The 22,525-nt window shown below is 53.0% G+C and overlaps 1 protein-coding gene across 1 annotated transcript in view; it reads left to right on the top strand.

Moving 5' to 3' along the window:
- Positions 1-22,525, top strand: part of ITGA11 (integrin subunit alpha 11) — a 36,606-nt gene that overhangs the window by 2,585 nt on the left and 11,496 nt on the right. Inside the window, exons 3-19 of the mRNA XM_030468692.1 lie at positions 163-277; positions 1,725-1,852; positions 2,430-2,578; positions 3,439-3,583; positions 4,213-4,378; positions 5,416-5,486; positions 5,978-6,122; positions 8,401-8,549; positions 9,552-9,692; positions 11,355-11,558; positions 12,266-12,396; positions 13,009-13,175; positions 15,115-15,257; positions 17,772-17,882; positions 18,086-18,171; positions 18,415-18,622; positions 21,594-21,692. Coding sequence (XP_030324552.1) covers positions 163-277; positions 1,725-1,852; positions 2,430-2,578; positions 3,439-3,583; positions 4,213-4,378; positions 5,416-5,486; positions 5,978-6,122; positions 8,401-8,549; positions 9,552-9,692; positions 11,355-11,558; positions 12,266-12,396; positions 13,009-13,175; positions 15,115-15,257; positions 17,772-17,882; positions 18,086-18,171; positions 18,415-18,622; positions 21,594-21,692 — 2,358 coding nt within the window. The remainder of the gene's footprint in view (positions 1-162; positions 278-1,724; positions 1,853-2,429; positions 2,579-3,438; positions 3,584-4,212; positions 4,379-5,415; positions 5,487-5,977; positions 6,123-8,400; positions 8,550-9,551; positions 9,693-11,354; positions 11,559-12,265; positions 12,397-13,008; positions 13,176-15,114; positions 15,258-17,771; positions 17,883-18,085; positions 18,172-18,414; positions 18,623-21,593; positions 21,693-22,525) is intronic.

The following is a 22,525-nucleotide window of genomic DNA, read 5'->3' as shown; positions in this document are numbered from 1 at the left end:
TGCAAAATCACACCAACGTGTCCTTCAGAAACATCCCTGTCCATGGGGAGGGGAAAAAAATAAAATCCCAAAGGAGAGGGCAGCCTGGCAGAGCAGCAATTAAAGAAATTGTCCCTTTTTAACAGCTTTTAACCATCCCTGATGGGTGTTTTGTACCCCCAGGCCTGCAGCCCTCTCTGGTCCCACGAGTGTGGGAGCTCCTACTACACCACGGGCATGTGCTCCAGGGTCAACTCCAACTTCAGGTTCTCCAAGACGGTGGCTCCAGCTCTGCAGAGTATGAGAAACCCTCAGTCCCCCTGCTCTGACCCCCCCTTGGAAGTCAGGGGGGGGATTTTCTGTCCTTTGTGCTCCCTTGGGCGAAGTCGGTGGTGGAGGGAAGGCAGGAGAGCAGAGGACAAATGGTGGCAGGGAAGTGATGGGGAAGGGGTTACAGCCACAGACATCTGGTAAACATTTTCCTTTTGACTGACAGCTGGGGAAGACAAAAAAAAAAAACCCAAAAAAACCACCTTCTTCTTCCTAAAGCAGAAATAAAAGCATCCAGAATATTTTATCAGCACAGCTCGGGAGGCAAAACAAGGAAAGAATTCAGACCTTGGCCACCCCAAACAAAGAGCTCATTGACTGGAAGCTGAATCTTTTGGCCCAAATTCAGAAATTTGGGTATTATTTTATCCTGAGGTATTAAATAAGCTTTCCTGTAGGGGGGAAGAAGTGACCCAAGCCTGTCCTGTCCCACCAGGAGCTTCATGCCCTGGCTCCTTTGGTGTCCGTGGATCCCCTGGAGCAGAGCATGGAAAAATGGGACTTAGGGGGGTGGCAGATGCAGGAAAGGCAGAACCCCCCCCCTGTCTGGTGGTTGCTGCTCTCTTTAGGGCCTGAAGATGCCCCTGTAGAGGGTGATTAGGTTGGTTTTGGGGTTTTTTAGAGGGAAGGTGGTGACCAAGCAGAGGTTTATCACTGAGGAAGGGGGATCTGAGGCTCAGCTCCTCTCCCTGGGTCCTGGAATTGAGCAGGGGATCCAGATGAGGAGCAGAGGGATTGGGTGACCCAGCCCATGGTTATCCTGACCTATAAGTGCCTGCAGAATGTGGAAGGGGCAGCCAAGAAATACCTGTGACTGGGACAGCCCAGCATCTTCTGCTCTCCTGCAGTTTCTCTGACTGAGAGTATAAAGCAAAAGCAAGAGAGCTACGTGATGCTGAGCACTTTTCCCTGCTAAAACCCCACTCTGCTGCCTAAATCCTTCCCAGCTCCACACACAGAGCTGAGCCCTGGGGTTTTTGGCTGCCTGGATGCTGAGGATTTCACAGGAGGAAATGCCCAATGTGTTCCCTGGCAAGGAGAGGGAGGGCTGGGGGAGTGACTCAGGGGGAAAGCATCACTTGGTGGGAGGACCCAAGACCAGATCCTGCCTGTATCAGACTGGTCTTTGAACTGGGAGACCGGATAAAGGGCTGAATCTGAGGCAGAGAAGTGTTATTCTTAGAAAGTCATCCAGTCTTGTCTCAGCAGAGAGGATGCTTGTGGCTTTTCTCTACCTTATTGCAGCTCAAAGGGCTTCGTGGATGATTGAAATAAGAGGTCTGGGGTTTTGGGTTTTTTTTGTTCCAAGCAAACCATAAAAGCAAATACCTGGCTGTGAGGACTGGGGGTGATAAATCTGCCCTTTGCAAGCCCTGCCAAGGCCTTTCAGTAACGTGCTGCCTGTTTTCTCCCAGGGTGCCAGACTTACATGGACATCATCATCGTGCTGGATGGCTCAAACAGCATTTACCCTTGGGTTGAAGTTCAGCACTTCCTGATAAACATCTTGAAAAAATTTTATATTGGCCCTGGCCAGATCCAAGTAAGCCCCAGCCCAACTTGTGCATCTCCCCCCCTCCACCCCAGGGTGCAGAATCCCTCAAGAGGCAGGTTTGGATGGGCTTTTCTGCCAAAAAAGCTTTGATTTGGAGCTGTGCGTTTTGGGAAGTAACTTTTCAAGGTGGGGATTTTTGAAGCCCTGGAAACATCACTCACATCCATGTCTCCAAATGAGGCTGAACCCCACTTCCCAGCAGAGCACGGGGAGGATGGAATCATCTGGAAATATGGAAAGAGTGCCCAGAAGAACTCTCCATCCTCTTCCAACCAGCAGTCCCTGGTGGATTTGGGCAGGGCTTTCTGCTGAGATGCTGCTGGTCCCTGCTGGGGCACATCCCTCTCACCCCAAATTCTGCAGGGGGCTGAGAGCTGGGAGAGGCTGGAAAAAAACCTGAGCATTTTGAGCAGTCCCACGGAGGGGAAAATGGGAGCAAAGAGGGAGGAAAAGATGGATTTTTAAGTTGTTTGTATTTATTTTTCATTCTGGGGGTTGGCCACGCGCGCTCGTGGTGTCATGGGTGGGTTGTTGGCATCTTTCTTGAGGTTCCTCTCATCCCTAGGTTGGAGTTGTTCAGTATGGAGAAGATGTGGTCCACGAGTTTCATTTAAATGACTACAGGTCTGTAAAAGATGTGGTAGCAGCTGCCAGTCACATCGAGCAAAGAGGAGGGACAGAAACCAGGACTGCCTATGGCATCGAGTTTGCTCGGTAAAAATCCCTCCCCTTCCTCTTCCTCCTGAAAAATAACTTTGGGATTTTCTTCCCTCTCTCCCTCTTCTCTTCTCTTCTCTTCTCTTCTCTTCTCTTCTCTTCTCTTCTCTTCTCTTCTCTTCTCTTCTCTTCTCTTCTCCTCACTGCTTAGAAAGCAGGGGACACTGCCAGGCTGAAGGTGGGACCAGTGTCTGCTCCTGGGGGGTTTGCCACAGCCTGAGCAGTGTGGAGAGCATCTCCATAGGAGTTTTTTGGTTGGAAAAAACCCTTTCAGGTCATTCAGTCCAACTGTTAGCCCAGGCCACCACCACCCCGTGTCCCTCAGCACCATCTCCAGGGCTTGGAAACCTCTCCAGGGATGGGGACTCCACCTGGGCCCTTTCCAGGGAGGAATTGTTCCCAAGCTCCAACCTCCCCAGGACAACTTGAGGCCATTCCTTGTTATTCTCCACACCTCTCCAAGCTTGTTCTTTGGTGTTCTCCATCCTCATGTTACAAACATGACTGGAGGACATGACCATTGCCTGAATTCCCTCTCCTCTATCCCTGGGAGAAGAATCCAACCCCCAGCTCCCTCCCACCTCCTTTCAGGGAGCTCCAGGGAGTGATCCTTTTGCTGAGTTAGATTCTGCTCTCCCAGCTCCAGGGGTGGAAAAAAAAAATTAAAATCTCCTTTTAAAGTTCTAAAATGTTTCCCAAGGAAACATTTGCAGGTGCAAACCTCCACTTGAGGATCAGAGGATCAGCTGGGTTGGAAAGGACCCTTTTGAGTCCCACCCTTGAGTGATGTGGGTGCTGGGTGGGTGCTGTGACCTCCCAGCCAGGCTGAGCATCCCAGGACTTCTCTTCCATTGCAGCTCGGAAGCATTTCAGAAAGGTGGTCGGAAAGGGGCAAAGAGAGTGATGATTGTCATCACAGATGGAGAGTCCCACGACAGCCCTGACCTGGAGAAGGTGATCGAGGACAGCGAGAGGGACAACGTCACCAGATACGCCGTGGCGGTGAGTGGGGGGTGGCCCTGGGTGGGCTGGGCTGGGGGGGTTTGAGGGTGGGATCCAGTGGTTTGAGTGAGCTGATCCAGTCTGAGATTGTGTGGTTTGAGAATGGAATCCAGTGGTTTGAGGGATCTGATCCAGGCTGGGATGGTCTGGTTTGAGGAAAGGATCCAGTGGTTTGAGGGATCTGATCCAGACTGGGATGGTCTGGTTTGGGAATGGGATCCAGTGGTTTGAAGGATCTGATCCAGGCTGGGATTCTGTGATTTGAGGAATTTGGAACTGGGAGGATTTAGGAAGTGATCCCAGGGGTGCCCCTGGCAGTGTCCCCACCACCTTTGAAGGGCTTCTTGCTGCTCATCCTCCTTTTGCAGGAGCTGCAGGATCCCTCCTTTTTGGGATGCTCCTCTTGAGATCCTGCTGCTGATTCCCTGTGGCTGGGGACATGCAAGGCCCTGCCCTGTGCCACCCAAATCACACGAGGGGTGCTTGGCCTGGTCCCCCCTTTTTCCTCCTGGGTGTCCCATGCCCAGGCTGTTGGGTTCCTTCCATGTGGCCGTTCCTTGGGTGCTTTGGGATGGCACCTCCTGAGTGCAGGAAACCTCCTGAGCCTTGCATTGCTCTTTCAACCCCAGGTCCTGGGTTATTACAACAGAAGAGGGATCAATCCTGAAGCCTTTCTGAAGGAGATCAAGTTCATAGCCAGCGACCCAGATGACAAACATTTCTTCAATGTCACAGATGAAGCAGCACTCAAGGACATCGTGGATGCTCTGGGGGAAAGGATATTTAGTTTGGAAGGTCAGTGATGTTCCTTTCCCACACATTCCAGCCCAGCCAGGCTGCAGTGGGGTGCTTCAGAGGTCCTTGGTTTGCTGAGCTTTCCCCAACATCTGATACAGAACCTGAAATCACACCTGGGAGATCTCAGTGAATGAGCTCCAGGGCTCAGTTTTTGGGCCAGTTCTCTTTAATGTCCTTATCCATCATTTGGATGAGGGGGGGGTCAAGGACACTCTCAGTGAGTTTGCAGTTGTCACCAAGTTGGGTGGGAATGTTGAGATGCTGGAGGGTGAGAAGGTTCTGCAGAGAGGGACTTGGCCAGGCTGGATCCAGGGACTGAGGTTCTGGAGAGAGGGACCTAGCCAGGTTGGATCCATGGGATCAGGTTCTGGAGAAGGACCTGGCCAGGCTGGATCCAGGGGATGAGGTTCTGCAGATGGACCTGGCCAGGCTGGATCCAGGGATTGAAGTTCTGGAGAGAGGGACCTGGCCAGGTTGGATCCATGGGATCAGGTTCTGCAGAGAGGGACCTGGTCATGCTGGATCTATGGAATTGAGGTTCTGGAGAAGGACCTGGTTAGGCTGGATCCAAGGAATCAGGTTCTGGAGAAGGACCTGGCCAGGCTGGATCTATGGAATTGAGGCTCTGGAGAAGGACCTGGTTAGGCTGGATCCAAGGAATCAGGTTCTGGAGAAGGATCTGGCCAGACTGGATCCATGGGATGAGGTTCTACAGATGGACCTGGCCAGGCTGGATCCATGGGATGAGGTCTGGAGAAGGACCTGGCTGGATCCATGGGATCAGGTTCTGGAGAAGGACCTGGCCAGGCTGGATCCAAGGAATCAGGTTCTGGAGAAGGACTTGGCCAGGCTGGATCCATGGATTGAGGTTCTGGAGAAGGACCTGGCTGGATCCATGGGATGAGGTTCTGGAGAAGGACCTTGTGGGACACACTGGATGCTCACCCCAACCCATCAGCCCGGCCAGGAAAGCAAAACTTCCATTAAATACAAATTCCCTTTGTTATTTTGTTTTGCTTTGTGCTTTTTTTAAGGAACCAACAAGAATGAAATCTCCTTTGGCCTGGAAATGTCCCAGACTGGATTTTCATCACATGTTGTGGAAGTAAGAGACTAAATGTGTGGTTTGGGGTTTTTTTTATCTGCTGCCTTTTGGGCAGGTTATTAATCACCAAGTTAAAATTCTACCATCATTTCAACTCTGAGCTTTCCTCAGGAGGAAAAGCACACTGGAGAAACAGGAGTGGGGTGGAAACGTCCTGTTTAAACACCTCCACCTTTCCACATGTGGAGAATAATTTCTTTTTTAATCATTTTTTTTTCCTTTTGCCATTTGCAACACTCCTCCCCTTCTCTGTAAAACATCTGATTTGGGGAAGGAGCCATTTCCTGGTTTTTCTTTTTAATTCTGCAACCTCAAATATACAGACAGCATTTTGGGGACCAATCCCAACCTCTTCAGGGGGACCAATCCCAATCCCAACCCCTTGGATCCCCTCGTCCATCCCAGCAGGAGTTAATTGGGGCCATTTTGGGGGAATTAATTCCAGTGGGCAGGAAATCCCCTCCAATGACCCCTGCTCTCCCCATCTCCAGGATGGGATCTTGCTGGGGGCAGTGGGTGCCTACGACTGGAACGGAGCTGTCCTGAAGGAAACCAGCAGTGGGAAAGTCATTCCCCTGAGGGAATCCTATCTCCAGGAATTCCCTGAGGAGCTGAAAAATCACGGAGCTTATTTAGGTAAGAAAACCAAACCCCTGGAGGGCTGAGTTCCTGGGGTTTGGAAGCTTCATAATAGGAAGCACAAGATATTTGGGGGACCAAGAGCAGGCAGAGCTCCCAAGGAGGTGGCCCCGTGCCCAGCTGGTTGTCACCTCCCCCCAGCAGGACACCTGAGGTGTCTGTCCCCTCCTGGGAACCTCCAGCATGGCCCAGGGGGTGCAGAACAGGAGTGATTTAAATCATAGAACCCATCCCGGGTTGGGTTGGAGGGGGATTCAAACCCATCCGGGGCCCAGATCCCACCTGGATGGGTTCTGGGTGACTGCTGGAGGTCATCAACCCAATGGGTTGTGAGGTCCCTTCCCACCCCACACGTTCCCTGATTTCCTGGTTCTCTGATTCCCTGGTTCTCTGGTTTTCTGCCATTCCCTGCCAGCCTTTTCCCACCTCTGGATCCCATTTTCCTGCCCAGGAATCTCCTCTTGAGATACAAACACCACGAGGCTCAGGAGGCTGAAGCATCACCCTTCCCACAGAACCCTACCATGGAATCCCAGCCTGGATTGGGTTGGAAGGGACCTTAAATCTCCCCCAGTGCCATCCAGGGAGCCCTCCCACCAACCCCCCCAGGGTGCTCCAAGCCCCATCCAACCTTGGACACTGCCAGGGATGGGGCAGCCACAGCTTCTGGGGGCACCCTGGGGCTCAGCACTGAATTTCTCCCTCCCAGCTCCTCTTTTCCAGTTCCAAGCCATCCCCCCACATCCCATCAAGGGATGGAGCATCCATCCATCCACCCAGAGCCCCTCTTGGGGTCACCTCCCTCACCTGCTCCAGGGGGATGACAAGGAAGGACCTTAAATCCCCACAGTGCCCCCCTGCCATGCTCAGGGACCCCTCCACCCCCCCAGGGTGCTCCAAGCCCCATCCAACCTTGGGCACTGCCAGGGATGGGGCAGCCACAGCTTCTGGGGGCACCCTGGGGCTCAGCACCCTCCCAGCACAAATTTCTCCCCAAAATCTCCTCTCCATCTCCCTTCTTCCTGTTTAAAGCCTTTTCCCCCTCATCCCACCCCCTCCAGGCCCTTCTCCAAAGTCCCTCTCCTTTCCAGAAGATGCAGAAGTAGCTTGGAGCCAGCCCAGCCTGGGCCATCTGTGGGGTTTCCAGGAATAGTTTAAAAAGCTCTGATGAAATTCCATGCCTAGGGAGGAAATACCTGCTGGGTTAATCCCTTCCATGTGCAGCTGGGAAAAAAACCTCAGTCTGCTCTGCAAATCCAGGCTCTTTTTGGAGCTGTGTGTGTGCCAGGCTGAGCTGCCCCAGGGCAGGGAGTGGGATGGGATGCTGGAGGCTCAGCCAGCAGAATTTCAGGGCTTTTCCCTTTCACTGGGGACACAAAGAGCCCCTGGACACAGAGGGTGGCAGCAAAGTGGCCCCCAGGCTTGGCTGGGTAGGTGGGAAAGTGTGAAGGGGTTTGGGTGGGCTGGGGTTTTCCCATTGCCTGGAGTAAGAAATGAATAAATCTTCAGGAAACACCAGTGCATCCCATGCCCTCACTTGGAATAGAGGATCCCTCAGATCCCTTCCACCCCAAAACCATTCCAGGATCCTTCTGGGGAGCAGCTCTGCTTGCCCAGTGCCAGGACCTGGGGACTTCAAGGCTGATGCTTGGCTTCAGAACATCCCCCCAGGAGGAGGGGAATTTAGGGAGACAGAGACCCCAGGTACAGCCCATGCCCAGGGAATGAGGTCCCTAAATCCTGAGAATCCTGAGAATCTAGGGAGAGAGAGACCCCAGGGAATGAGGTCCCTAAATCCTGAGAATCCCTGGAGATGCTCAACATTCAGCTGGATGGGAGGGATCTGATCCAGCATGGGGGCTGCCCACGGTTTTGAGCTTCTAAGAATTGAAGCCACATTAAAAACTGAGCATGAAGGTGCAGGGATCCAGAGTTGGGTTTGCAGGGAAGGGATCCAGAGTTGGGTTTGCAGGGAAGGGATCCAGAGGTGGGTTTGCAGGGAAGGGATCCAGAGGTGGGTTTGCAGGGAAGGGATTGCTCAGGACCACTCACCTGAGCTGGGTTCATTCTGGAGGGACTCCTGAGCAATGCTCCTGATGGATTCATGGCTTTTATTGAGCAGAAATCAGAGCACTAAGCTTTGCTGACTTGGTCTTTGAAGGCATCCAGGTTCCCAGCTTCCGAGACTGGGATGTATCCAGCATCCTGGGGTTCATGGGAAGCTGGGAGCTGCTGGAGGAGCTCGGTGCTCACCCTGCACCCATTCCCCTTCCAGGCTACACCGTGTCCTCTGTCATATCCACCAACCACGAGAGGATTTACGTTGCTGGAGCTCCCAGGTTCAACCACACGGGGAAGGTCATCATCTTCAGCATGCACAGCACCCGAAACCTCACCATCCACCAGGCCCTGAAGGGCGAGCAGGTGACCCTCAGGGTGCTGCCTTCTGAGGGGATTCTCCTCCACCAATTCCCTCCTTTCCTTTGGCCCTCTGTTTTATTTCAGTGGCCGAGCCTCTGGGGGTGTCCAAGGGCAGCTTGGGGGTGTCCTGGCTCTCACTGCACCCACAGCTCTGAGGCTGCAGCAGGGATGGGGCTCAGGGTGTCACAGAACCCCAACCTGCTTTGGGATAAAAGGTTGATGTTCTTCCAGCAAGGGTTGGGCTTGATGATCTCAGGGTTTTTTTCCAACCTGGCCGATTCTGTGATTGATTCTGAGATCCATTTCCTGGGACCCGTTGCATTTGGGAGCCACTTTCCCACCTTCTCAGCAGAGCTGCTGGGATTTCAAAGCAGAACCTCACTGCTTGCTGCTGCTCCTGAGCAGGGAGGAGAAGGAAGAGAGTTTCTTATCTCATTCAGCCCTTACCTGAGGCAGCAGCAAGGATGAGCGAGGTCTGCAGGGAAGCAAGCAGGAGATTTATGTGCACAGAAGGGGGGAAACCTGCCCCTAAAAGCATTTCTTACATCAAAGCATCATCATCATCACCTCAGCCTGGGCTGGGTTGGAGGGAGCTTAAATCCCCCCCAGTCCCCCCCTGCCATGGTCAGGGACCCCTCCCACCCCCCCCGGGTGCTCCAAGCCCCATCCAACCTTGGACACTGCCAGGGATGGGGCAGCCACAGCTTCTGGGAGCACCCTGGGGCTCAGCACCCTCACCCCACAGAATTCCTCCCCAAAATCTCCTCTCTTTAAGTTTCAAGCCATTCCCCCCCATCCCGTCCCGTCCCATCCCATCCCAAGTCCCTCCTCAGCTTTCCTGCAGCCCCTTCAGGCACTGGGAGCTGCTCTGAGGTCTCCCCATTGCAGTTTTCTCTTCCCCAGGCTGAACACCCCCAACTTTCCCAATCCCATCGGGGTGGTGGCAGCAGCAGTGTCCCCAGATGCTGAGACCCTTCCTCCCAGCCTCTCCTCCCTTTCCTCCAGATCGGCTCCTACTTCGGCAGTGAAATCAGCTCCCTGGACGTGGATGGTGATGGTGTCACAGACGTGCTGCTGGTGGGAGCTCCCATGTTCTTCAGCGAGGGCCGGGAGCGGGGCAGGGTCCACGTCTACACCCTGCGGGAGGTGGGTGCGGGCACGGCGGGGACAGCAGCTCTGCGGGTTCCGTGTCCCCTCCTGTCACCTCCCGGGGGTGGCTCCGGGCTCCAGGCACCCGGTAGCTTCCCTGCCACCCCTCAGGGCACGGGCAGCCTGGTCCCAAGGATTTGTCTCTTTGCCTCGTTCACCAACAACCTCTGGGGCTTTGCTGGCTGCCAGCTTGGAGTGGAGCCACCTCCTCTCCACCTCCTCTCCTCATCTCGGGATGAGGTTCAACATTCCAGGTGCTGGGTCCTGCACTTTGGCCTCAACAACCCCATGGGGAGCTCCAGGCTGGGCACAGAGTGGCAGAAAGGGAGCTGGGAGTCTGGATTGCCAGGAAGCTGAAGAGGAGGCAGCAGTGTGCCCAGGTGGCCAAGAAGGCCAATGGCATCCTGGGCTGGCTCAGGAACAGCGTGGCCAGCAGGTCCAGGGAAGGGATTCTGCCCCTGTGCTCAGCCCTGGGGAGGCCACAGCTTGAGTCCTGTGTCCAGTTCTGGGCCCCTCAGCCCCTCAGGAAGGAGCTTGAGGTGCTGGAGCAGGTCCAGAGAAGAGCAAGGAGGCTGTGAAGGGATCCAGCAGAATTGCTGTGAGGAAGGGCTGAGGGAGCTGGGGGTGTTGAGGCTGGAGAAGAGGAGGCTCAGGGGAGACCTCATCACTCTCTGCAACTCCCTGAAAGGAGGTTGGATCCAGGGGGGGGTCGGGGAGGTATCAGTGGGATAAGAGGGCACGGACTAAAGAATTCTTCCCTAATATCCAACCTAAACCTCCCCTGGCAGAGCTTCAGCTCTGCCAGGGGAGGTTTAGGTTGGATATTAGGAAAGGATTCTTTGCAGAGAGGGTGATCAGACACTGGAATGCCCAGGGAAGTAGTGGATTCTCCGTGTCTGGAGATCTTTCCAAAGAGCCTGGATGTGGCACTGAGTGCCATGGGCTGGGAACCACGGGGGGAGTGGATCAAGGGTTGGACTTGGTGATCTCTGAGGTCCCTTCCAACCCAGCCCATTCTGTGATTGCTGCTCCCGGCCAGGAGTAGCTCTCAGCTCCAATAAACCATGGGATGCAAGCTGGGATGTCTCCAAAGGACCATTCCCCACCCATCCTGCTTCCCTGATACCCATTCCCTCCAGCCCAGGGGGGTGTGGACCAACAGAGTTGGTCCCTCCAGAGGCACTGATGGGACACGTGCCACCCCTGTCCCCTTCCCTGGCACCCAGCAGCACCCTGGGGCAGGACAAGCCTTCTCCCTGCCCTCAAATCTGGGTGAAAAGTCAGTTTTTAAGCCCAGTCCATCAGGATTTGGAGCTGTGAGGGGCAGCCAGCGGGTCCATACCCATCGCTGCAGATCCTGCCCAGAGCAGGGAGAGTCCCCAGATCCAAATCACAACTTTAAGGCAATTATTTACCGAGGTTGCCATAAAAAGGAGGCCGAGGCAGCATGGGGCTCATCCATCCCTGAGGATGTGCTGAGCTGAAGCCCCATGGAGGTCTCTCCCCTCCTTCCTTGGCGAACCCGCTCGTGCATCACCACGTCCAGTTTTGCTTTGAGGGTTTTCTTCTCTTGCCAGATATGCTGCTGATGGGTTCGGGGTTATTTTTGGGGGTTTTTTGAAATGTTTACTTGCCTTTTCCCTTTGTCTGGCCCAGCAGAACCTCTTCGTTTCCAGTGGTGCCCTCGTGGATCTCCAGAGCTACCAGAACTCCCGCTTCGGCTCCTGCATCGCCGCCGTCCCCGACCTCAACCAAGACTCCTACAACGACCTCGTTGTTGGGGCCCCTTTGGAGGACGAGCACCAAGGAGCCATCTACATCTTCCTGGGCTTTGAGAAAACCATCCTGAAGCAGTACAAGCAGGTACAGGACAACAAGGATGGGTTGTCCTCATCCTTCATCAGAATAAATGTCACCTGGGGCTGCTCTAAGAGAGAGCAGAATAAGTTCACACGCAGGGTTTTGTTGTGAATTATTGTTTATTTTGTTGTTTATTATTTAAGTTGTGGTTAATTATTATTTAATTTGTTGTTAATTGTTATTTAATTTGCTGTTAATTGTTTTATTTGTTGCTGGGTGTTTTCTCTTGTGAGGGGTGTGAGGTAAAGCAAAGGGTGGGTGTGGAAAACGTGCTTGGATCTAGGGGCAGTAATACATATTATATATAAAACATTATTACATATACATAATACATATAATAACACCTATTATTATGCACACATATTATATATACATATAATAATACATATTATTATATATTATTATATTTACCTGTCATTATAAGGTATGAATTCATTATAATGCATGAATGTAGTCATGGATAATATATAGAATTCTATAATCAAATAATATAAAATGATATAAAAGATTCCTCACACTCGTGAGAAATAATACCCCCTGCAGAGAAAGTTCAGCAGAAACCTCTGGATCATATCCCTGGAGAGAATCTGCTCTCACTCCCTGGAAAATCCAGGTGCAATCACCTGGAAAGGGACATTTTCCATAGTGTCAGTGTGGCAAAGCCCCCCATGAGCTGGGAAGCATCCCAGGTTCTCCTCTTTGTTTTCCAGAGGGTGGCAGCTGCTGAGCTGGCCCCAGGGTTGATGTATTTTGGATGCAGCATCCATGGGCAGCTGGACCTGAACGAGGATGGGCTGGTGGACCTGGCTGTGGGCTCCCTGGGGAATGCTGTGCTGCTGTGGTGAGCTCTCTCTCTCTCTCCTCTGCCCCCAGAATTGGGGCAACGTGCTGACTTTTTCTAAGGAAGGTCAAAATTTGCCCATCTTTCCCTAGAAATGACCCTTGGACAGCAGGACCTTGGGATTTCTGGGCACTTGAGACCTAGAAGGGCCCTAGAGCTGGGGTTGGGTTGAGTTTCCTCAGGAGTTCCCCAGGGGTTTCAAACCAGCTGGTTTGTGGTGTCTTTCCCAGGCTCCCTCTGCTTATTAATTAAAAGGACAATTTAGTTTTCACAGCTATTGATTAATGTTTAGGAAAGTCCCTTGGAGCTGTTGGGCTGGAGGGGATGCAGAGATGGGAGACCCTGGGGTCTGCTTTGGGAAGTTTTGCTGGGCAAAACCCTGCTCTTGGGGTAAGCAGTGATACCTCCAAGAGGTTTTTCCCTTTCAAGCCCTACAAAAATGAGCTGTGAGTAGGGTCAGCATCTTGTGGTCACCTTTGGTCTCCCTTAGCCTCAAGAAAATGGGTCCAAAAGTGTGAAAAGGGCAAATCTGGAGGGTTTTGGAGGCATCTGCTGCAGACACCAGGGACATCCTCTGCCCCATCACATCTCCTGACCCTTGCTTCTCCCCAGGTCCCGCAGCGTGGTCCAGATCAACGCCAGCATCCACTTTGAGCCCCCCAAGATCAATATTTTCACCAAGGACTGCAAGAGGAATGGGAAGGAGGCCACCTGCATGACAGCCTTCACCTGCTTCACCGCTGTCTTCCTCTCAGCTCACTTCCAGACAGCCAGTGTGGGTAAGCAGAGCAGGAAAAATCCCAATTCCTGCATGGCTGACATCTCCAGCCCTGAGAAAAAAAACCATCCAGGAACTTCTGGAGCCATTCACATAGCCACATCCTTTCTTTTTTTTACCCTCTCCCTATCCTGGATGTCCCAGCCAGGATGGGGGCTCTGCCACAAAGCCAGGAAACCTCCCCCTCCCCAAGGAACCAGTGTGCATGAGTTTAGAGAGGAGATTTGGGGGAGAAATTCTGTGGGGTGAGGGTGCTGAGCCCCAGGGTGCCCCCAGAAGCTGTGGCTGCCCCATCCCTGGCAGTGTCCAAGGTTGGATGGGGCTTGGAGCACCCTGGGGGGTGGGAGGGGTCCCTGCCCATGGCAGGGGGGACACTGGGGGGGATTTAAGCTCCCCCCAACCCACCCCAGGCTGGGGTTGTGGGATTCTCCAAGCCCCAACACTCCCTGCTCTGCCTGGACAAGGACATTTCCTCAGCTCCTCATGTCCTGCAAGGCTTGGGATGCTTTGGAGCAGCTCCAAGGTGGAGCAGTCCCTGGATTTCCTGACCTCAGAGGGAGGGTCCCTGAGCATGGCAGGGGGGAATGGGGGGGATTTAAGCTCCTTCCTTGTCATCCCCCTGGAGCAGGTGAGGGAGGTGACCCCAAGAGGGGCTCTGGGTGGATGGATGGATGCTCCATCCCTTGATGGGATGTGGGGGGATGGCTTGGAACTGGAAAAGAGGAGCTGGGAGGGAGAAATTCAGTGCTGAGCCCCAGGGTGCCCCCAGAAGCTGTGGCTGCCCCATCCCTGGCAGTGTCCAAGGTTGGATGGGGCTTGGAGCACCCTGGGGGGGTGGGAGGGGTCCCTGAGCATGGCAGGGGGGGAATGGGGGGGATTTAGGGTCCCTCCAAGCCAAACCAGTCTGGGGAGCTGTGATTCCCTCACCTACACCCCAGGCTGAGCTCTCCTGCAGCTTTTCTTGGTTTGGTTGGTGTGATGGGGATGTCCCCAGCTCCTCAGTGGGCAGTGGGACAGCAGAGGCTGTGCCTGGCCCACGTCCTACAGAGCTCAGAGCTCATCCCTCCCCCCCCCTGCAGCATCCCAACATCTGCTGACCAGATGTGCCTCTTCCCTCAGATCCCAGGGAATCTCCAGGAAGCCCCTGGTTGCTCTGCACCCCTCCCATCTCCCTGTGACCCCAAGGGACTCAGCTGGGGTTGGGGGAACCAAGGGTGGCTTTGGATCCCTGCAACCCAGCAGCAAACATTCCCCAGGGAAAATCAAGTCCAAAAGGAAAACTCCCACTCCTTAGAGCAAGAAATTTTAAGTTTTGTTTTATTTTATTTTACTTTTTACTCTCAAATCTGGTGTTTTTCTCTGAGTTTGCAGGAGGTGAAAACTGAGTGAGGTTTTATTACCTGTTTGCTTTTCCCTCCCATGGCTGGGCTGATGGTTGCTCTTTGCTTTCTTGCACGTTTTGCATCTCATTGGTGCAGTGGGTGCAAATTCTCTCCCTCGTGGCACGGGTTTGGGGACTTTTGGTGTCATTTTGACAGCAAATGATCCCCAGTAAAGCATCGAGGGGAGGACAAGGGGTGCTCCAGGATCTTCAGAGCTGGAACAGCTCAGCGTGTGAAGATGTGAGATGCTGCTGGTTCCATACCCTGCCTGGGTTCCACTCAGTGCTTTGTAGGAATGCATTTTTCAAGTTCTTTAAGACTTTTGAAGATCTTTAGGGCTCCAGGACCTGGACACAGGATGCTTTCACCCAAAAGAACCATCTTGTAGAAGCAAACAAATGACAACCACAGCCCAATTTTCCTTTAGTCTGCTCCCTAAGGAGAGGGAGACAAGAGGGGTTGGGTTGCCTGGTTTTTATGGGGTTTTTTTACTTTTTTTTGGCCTGCTGTTGTGAGCACAAACCCAGGGAGAAGCCCTGATGATGGTTCTCCTTCCAGTGCTGCGGTACAACGGGACCATGGATGAGCGGAGGTACAACCCCCGGGCTTACCTGGATGAGAGTGGGGAGAGGCAGATGCAGAAGGGGCTGGAGCTCCAGGCTGGCCAGGAGCACTGTGACAAACTCCACTTCCATGTCCTGGTGAGTTGGAGGGAGGACAAGGTTGGGGTTGGCAGCCCTGGGTGGAGGTGATGCTCTGCATCTTGTTGGAAGCAGCTGGGATGCAACTGGAAGAACCTCAAGTGGCATCATGGGGTTGGGAAGAGCCTTGTCCCTTGTCCCTTCTCCCCTTGTCCCTTCTCCCCTTGTCCCTTGTCCCTTCTCCCTCTCCCTTGTCCCCTCTCCTTGTCCCCTCTCCCCTTGTTCACCTTCTCCCCTTCTCCCCCTTCTCCCTCTCCCCTTCTCCCCTCTCCCTTCTCCCCTTCTCCCCCTTCTCCCCCTTCTCCCCCTTCTCCCCTTCTCCCCCTTCTCCCCTTCTCCCCCTTCTCCCCCTTCTCCCCCTTCTCCCCCTTCTCCCCTTCTCCCCTTCTCCCCTTCTCCCCTTCTCCCCTTCTCCCCCTTCTCCCCTTCCCCTTCTCCCCCTTCTCCCCCTTCTCCCCCTTCTCCCTTGTCCCTTGTCCCTTGTCCCTTGTCCCCTTGTCCCCTTGTCCCCTTCTCCCCTTCTCCCCTTCTCCCCCTCTCTCCTTCCCCCCTGCTCCCCTTCTCCCTTTCTCCCCCCTCTCCCCTTGTCCCTTCTTCCCCTTCTCCCCCTTCTCCCCCAGCCTGGAGAATCTTCCTGCTGGGTTTGAGGTGGTCAGGGATGGAGCAGCAGCAGCTGCTGTGTCCCCAGGCACTGACTTCATAGCAGCCTCAGCTTGCTCAGGGAGGTCATGCACTCCTGACACCCTGCCCAGCCTGGTTTTCTGCTCCAAAATCAGTGAAAATCCCACTTTTTTTTTTTTTTTTTTTTCCCCATTGGGAACCAAACGCCTCCATGAGAGTTTGAGGTGCCCTCATCTCCTGCACCCCTTTGACCCCCAGGGTCCCTCTCCCCAGGTGTAGGGACTGAAGAAACCTTTGCAGCACTGCCAGGGAGCAGCTGATGCTCCAACCTGGCCAAGCTCAGACATTCCCAGTGCATGAGGAAGATGTTGGGAAGGCCAGGGAGGACCCTGCTGCCAGACTGGGCTGGCCCCAAGCCCTGGCCTGAACTGTTGTGAACTTCTGGGGAACTGAAGTCTGGAGTTTAGGATGGAGCTGGTGACTTAGCCTGGGAAACATCTCCCCCCAGAGCATCCCAGTGCAGCCCCTGCAGCTGGGACAATGCCTGGGGACAGCTTCTGACCAGACAAGCCCCAGGGGAGGCTGGCACGACAGCTCTGTCCCACTGGGAGGCTGATTTGGGGACAAGCTTCCCCTCTGAGCATCATTGCTCCCCTCTGAGCATTCCTCTCATCTTTGGGAACCAGCATCTCCAGGCGGAGCAATCCCTATCCCAGCACAGCCACATGGATGGGTGCTGAGCAGCATCCCTGAGCTTGGGTTGTCCCTGTCACCAGGTGAAGAGTAGCTGGAGAAATAGATCTTTACTTTGGGGAGGATCATCCCACACCCCCATGGGATCACCATCACCCCCCATGGGATCATCCCACACCCCAAGGATCATCCCACACCCCAAGGATCATCCCACACCCAAAGGATCATCCCACACCCCACAAGGATCATCCCACACCCCCATGGGATCATCCCACACCCCCACAAGGATCACCCCACTTGGAACTGGAAAAGAGGAGATGGGAGGGAGAAATTCAGTGCTGAGCCCCAGGGTGCCCCCAGAAGCTGTGGCTGCCCCATCCCTGGCAGTGTCCAAGGTTGGATGGGGCTTGGAGCACCCTGGGGTTGTTCATCCTGGAGAGGAGAAAGCTGCTGGGTGATTTCACCTTCCTGTAGCTCAGACTCAGCATGGCCAGGCGCAGTGTCCTTATCATAGAATCCTAGAATGGGCTGGGTTGGAAGGGACCTCAGAGATCATCAAGTCCAACCCTTGATCCACTCCCCCCGTGGTTCCCAGCCCATGGCACTCAGTGCCACATCCAGGCTCTTTGGAAAGATCTCCAGACACGGAGAATCCACTACTTCCCTGGGCAGCCCATTCCAATGCCTGATCACCCTCTCCAGAAAGAAATTCTTTCTAATCTCCAACCTAAACCTCCCCTGGCACAACTTGAGACCCTGCCCTCTTGTCTTGCTGAGAGTTGCCTGGGAAAAGAGCCCAACCCCCCCCTGGCTCCAACCTCCTTTCAGGGAGTTGCAGAGAGTGATGAGGTCTCCCCTGAGCCTCCTCTTCTCCAGCCTCAACACCCCCAGCTCCCTCAGCCCTTCCTCACAGCAATTCTGCTGGATCCCTTCACAGCCTCCTTGCTCTTCTCTGGACCTGCTCCAGCACCTCAAGCTCCTTCCTGAGGGGCTGAGGGGCCCAGAACTGGACACAGGACTCAAGCTGTGGCCTCCCCAGGGCTGAGCACAGGGGCAGAATCCCTTCCCTGGACCTGCTGGCCACGCTGTTCCTGAGCCAGCCCAGGATGCCATTGGCCTTCTTGGCCACCTGGGCACACTGCTGCCTCCTCTTCAGCTTCCTGGCAATCCTTCTCTCTGATGTTTTTCCTGTGTCCCCAGGACACAGCTGACTACGTGAAACCTGTCACCTTCTCCATCGACTACGAGCTGGAGCCCCCTGAGCACGGCCCCATGCTGGATGAGGGGTGGCCCACATCCCTCAGGGTCTCGGTAGGTGACACCAGTGACCTCCACGGGGGCTTTTCATCCCCCCTTTGGCCAGCAGGTTTATCCCTGGCAACATTTCCCTCTTTGTGTGCTGCCCCTCTCATCCCAGCAGCGTCTTGGGTTTCGCTGTGTCACCTTCTGTGTCCTTGGAGCTGCACAACCTGAGGTGGAAAATGTCACCAAGCTGCTCTTGTTGTCCCTGTCAGGTCCCTTTCTGGAATGGGTGCAATGAGGATGAGCACTGTGTCCCTGACCTGGTCCTGGATGCCAGGAGTGATGTGCCCAGTGCCATGTGAGTAGATCCCTTGGAGCATCCCAGAGCATCCCAACTGGGGGGGGGAAGGAAGGGGGTATCCCAAATCTATCCCCCAGGCTCCAAAACAAAAAACAAAACAAAACAAAAAAAACCCAAAAAGCCCTGAACAAACAAACAAAAATAAACCAAAAAAAACCCAAACCAAAACTCAGAAGCCAAAGGATGGTCCCTGGGTTGGAGCTGACATCCCTCTACCCTCCTCCTCCTCCTTCTCCCCAGGGATTATTGCAGGAGGGCCCTGAGGAAGACCCCCCAGGACTGCTCATCCTTCAGCCTCTCCTTTGACACCTCCATCTCCATCCTGGAGAGCAGCAGGAGGAGAGTGGCCGTGGAGGCAACGCTGGAAAACCGAGGGGAAAACGCCTACAGCACCATCCTCAACATCTCCTTCTCCAGGAACCTCCAGTTTGCCAGCTTGATCCCCAAGGTGAGGCTTTGGGGGGGTCCCCAAGACAAGGAGGACACGGAGGTGTTGGAGTGAGTCCAGGGGAGGTTCTGGAGATGCTGGAGCAGCTCTGGAGCCACTCTGGGGAGACCTTCCTGGGTCCAGTTTTGGGGTCCAGAAGGAGATGGAGCTGTTGGAGCTGGTCCAGAAGAGGTTCTGGAGATGCTGGAGCAGCTCTGGAGCCAGGGGGAGAAATTTGGGGGTGTTCAGGCTGGAGAAGAGAAGGTTCTGGGGTGACCTTAGAGCACCTTCCAGTGCCTGAAGGGGCTCCAGGAAAGCTGGGGAGGGACTTGAGACAGGGATGGGATGAGGGGAAAAGGCTTGAAACTGGCAGAGGGGAGATGGAGAGGAGATTTTGGGGAGAAATTCTTGAATTTGAGGGTGCTGAGCCCCAGGGTGCCCCCAGAAGCTGTGGCTGCCCCATCCCTGGCAGTGTCCAAGGTTGGATGGGGCTTGGAGCACCCTGGGGGGGTTGGAGGGGTCCCTGAGCATGGCAGGGAGGGGGATTTAAGCTCCCTTTAACCCAGCCCAGGTTGGGGTTTCACGATTCTGTGATCTCAGGCTTTCCAGCAGCATTTCTAATCCCAGCTGGATGAGAAAGCTGTGTCCTAAAGCAGAGCTCAGACCTGTCTCCGTCCCCATAAATCAGAGTTGTTTATGGGCTCAGTTTCTAAGCCCTCAGAGCCCTTTCTGCTCTTTATTTTGGAAATACCAAAAGAAGTTTGAAATCTTCAGAGCCTGGCAAGAAGGTCAGAGGCAGATGAACTTATTTCCCTCTCGGTTTTTCTCCTCCACTCGTTTAAAAATACTCCCTGCACGTGGCCAAGTTCCTGTCAGGGCTGGGTATTTGCAGCTGGGATGCACAACTCCTGGATGTCCTGGCTGAGATTTGGGATGTGGGCACAGCTCAGTGCTCAGCTGGGTGCTGCCACATCTCTAGGGATGGAGGAGCCCATCCTGCCCCAGGATTTCCCCCTCCTCCTCCCTTTCCTCAGCAAAATTTGGGAAAGATGCTGATGCTGCTGAGCCCTCTCCCTCCACCTTCCTTCCCCATCCCTCCCCCTAAAAATGACTTCATCCCCACCCACAGATCCCATGTCCACAGTTTGTTTTTCTCCAGCTTGTGCCAAAGGAAAATTGTGGGGAATTTTGCCCACAAAATAAAGGGGGAAAGAAAAAAAAAAATGCATTTTCTGAGCACTGACTCAAACAGGAGGGAAGGAGGGAAGGAAGGAGGGGGGATAAAAGCCCCGGGATGGTCAGTGCTGGGGGAAATAGTTGTAGGTGGTTAGAGGAGCATCAGTGCTTAATGGGTTCCTGGCTCCTGCTCCTTCTCACTAAGCAAATCCCAACTGGAAGGGATGGATGTGCAGAAAGCCAAATGAAATGTGGTGCCCAGAAAATCCATGAGGTCAACTGCTGAGTGGGAAGGAGCTCCAGGCTGCTGGTGATGGCTGGCAAAGCAGTTTCCGTGGCCTTGGAGCTGGGAGTTTCAGCTCCTGGGTAGAACTGGTGGCCCCAGCTTGAAAGGAGATCCCTGTGAGGCCTAAGAGAGGCCCCAAAAATTGGAAAAACTCGTTGTAGGGATGGAGATTGTGGATAACCAGGGGAGGAGGCAGAGCAGGGTTGGGGTCCCATCCCATCCTTTGGGATAGGCAGGAGCTTCCTCAGGCTGGGAGGTGTTGAAGCAGCAGGAATGTTGGTGTGGAGGTGAGGAGATTCCTAATTCCTCCCTAGCTGGTGGCCATGAAGAATGACACACTCATGTTACCTCCTCTTGTTTCCCTGCAACTCCTCCTGACTGAAAGTTCTCCTCCCTCCCAGTTATTGTGCCAAGAACAACCAGGTTTGTTCTTCCCCTGCTGTGGTTGAACTTCCAAAGAGGATTTATAAAGCTGGAAGTTGCTCCTCTTGGCCCTCTGCAGGGGTGGCCCTAAAAATATTCAGCTGGATGGGAAGGATTCCCAGTGTGCAGCCAGCTGGGGTGGTTGGGTTGGTGGGGTGGTTGGGATGTTGGTTGTGGTTGGTTGATTGGGTTTGTTGGTTTGGTTGGTTGGGTTCTTGGTGTGGTTGGGTTGGTTGCTTGGTTGGGTTGTTGGTTGGTTGCTTGGTTAGGTTGTTGGCATGCTTGGTTGGGGTTTTTGGTGTGGTTGGTTGGGTTTGTTGGCATGGCTGGTTGGTTGGGCTTGTTGGTGTGGTTTGGTTGTGTTGTTGGTTTGGTTGTGTTGTTGGTTTGGTTGGTTGGGTTCTTGGTGTGGTTGGGTTGTTGGCGTGGTTGGCTGGGTTGTTCGTTGGTTGCTTGGTCGGGTTGTTGGTATGCTTGGTTGGGGTTTTTGGTGTGGTTGGTTGGGTTGTTGGTTTGGTTGTGTTGTTGGTTTGGTTGGTTGTGTTTTTGGTGTGGTTGGTTGTGTTTGTTGGCTTGATTGGGTTGTTTGTTGGATTTGTTGGCTTGGTTGGTTGGGTTGTTGGTTGTTTGGTTGGGTGGTTGGTTGGGTTTGTTGGCTTGGTTGGGTTATTGGTGTGGTTGAGTTGCTGGTTGGATTGTTGGCGTGGTTGGTTGGGGTTTTTGGTGTGGTTGGTTGGGCTGTTGGCTTGGGTGGTTGGTTGGGTTTGTTGGTGTGGTTGAGTTGCTGGTTGGATTGTTGGTGTGGTTGGTTGGGCTGTTGGCTTGGTTGGTTGGGTTTGTTGGTGTGATTGAGTTGTTGGTTTGATTGTTGGTGTGGCTGGTTGGGGTTTTTGGTGTGGTTGCTTGGGTTGTTGGCTTGGTTGGTTGCTCTTTCCCAGAGCTGGAGGCTGGTTTGAGCCCCAGGGGGGTGTTTGCTGCTTCCATAACGAGCTGGGTGGTGGGGCTGATGGGTGCTGGGGCTGATGGGTGGTGGGGCCCATGTGTGCTGGGTCTGATGGGTGGTGAGGTTCATACCTGAGGTCATGGACACCCCGTATCCTCTTGTAGGACGACACAGACATCAACATAGAGTGCCTGACTGAGGAGAAGAACCCCCACAGGAGGGTCTGCAACGTCAGCTACCCCTTCTTCAGAGCCAAGGCCAAGGTAAAAGCTTTTGGGGTGGTGGCACCCCCTGACCTGCAGCTCACAGGGGTTCCCAGAACCTGGGGAAAGCCAAGGGTGCCCTGAGCATCGTTTTTAGGGGCCATAAAACCCCCAAAACCTTCAGGTTGTGAAGCAAGAAGCCAGCACGTGCAGGGCAGACCTTGCCCAGGGCCCCTTTTCCTTATCAAATCCCTTTTTTCACCTTTTTTTCACCTTGTCAAACCCCAGCTCCATCCTCCTGGGAAAAGGAGCTGAGGATCAGTGAGACCCACAGAGAAAAATCTTCCCAACCCAACCCCTGCTGGGTTTGGTCTGGAGCTTTTACTTCTCAGGGGGATGGATGAGCTCCAGGGTTTTAAGTTCCTTCCCCCAACCCCAAATATAATAAAATAAAATAAAATAAAATGAAATAAAACAAAACAAAATCAAATAAAATGAAATAAAGTTTAAAAAGGAAATAAAAATTAAAAATGAAATAAAATAATGAAATGAAATAAAATAATAAAATAAAATGAAATAAAATGAAAAAATAAAATAGAATGAAATAAAATAATAAAATAAAATGAAATAAAATAAAAAAATAAAATGAAATAAAATAATAAAATAAAATAAAATAAAATTTAAAAATTAAAAAGTAAAATAATGAAATAAAATGAAATAAAATGAAATAAAATAAAAAGAAATGAAATAAAATAAAGAGAAATAAAATGAAATAAAATGAAAAATAATAAAACAAAATCAAATAAAATGAAATAAAATGAAATAAAATTTTAAAATGAAATAAAATTTAAAAATGAAATAAAATTTAAAAATGAAATAAAATTTTAAAATTA

The sequence above is a fragment of the Calypte anna genome, unplaced genomic scaffold (genome assembly GCF_003957555.1).
Source record: "Calypte anna isolate BGI_N300 unplaced genomic scaffold, bCalAnn1_v1.p scaffold_22_arrow_ctg1, whole genome shotgun sequence".
In the NCBI taxonomy this organism is placed as follows: domain Eukaryota; kingdom Metazoa; phylum Chordata; class Aves; order Apodiformes; family Trochilidae; genus Calypte; species Calypte anna.
This window is presented reverse-complemented; position numbering and strand designations above follow the sequence as displayed.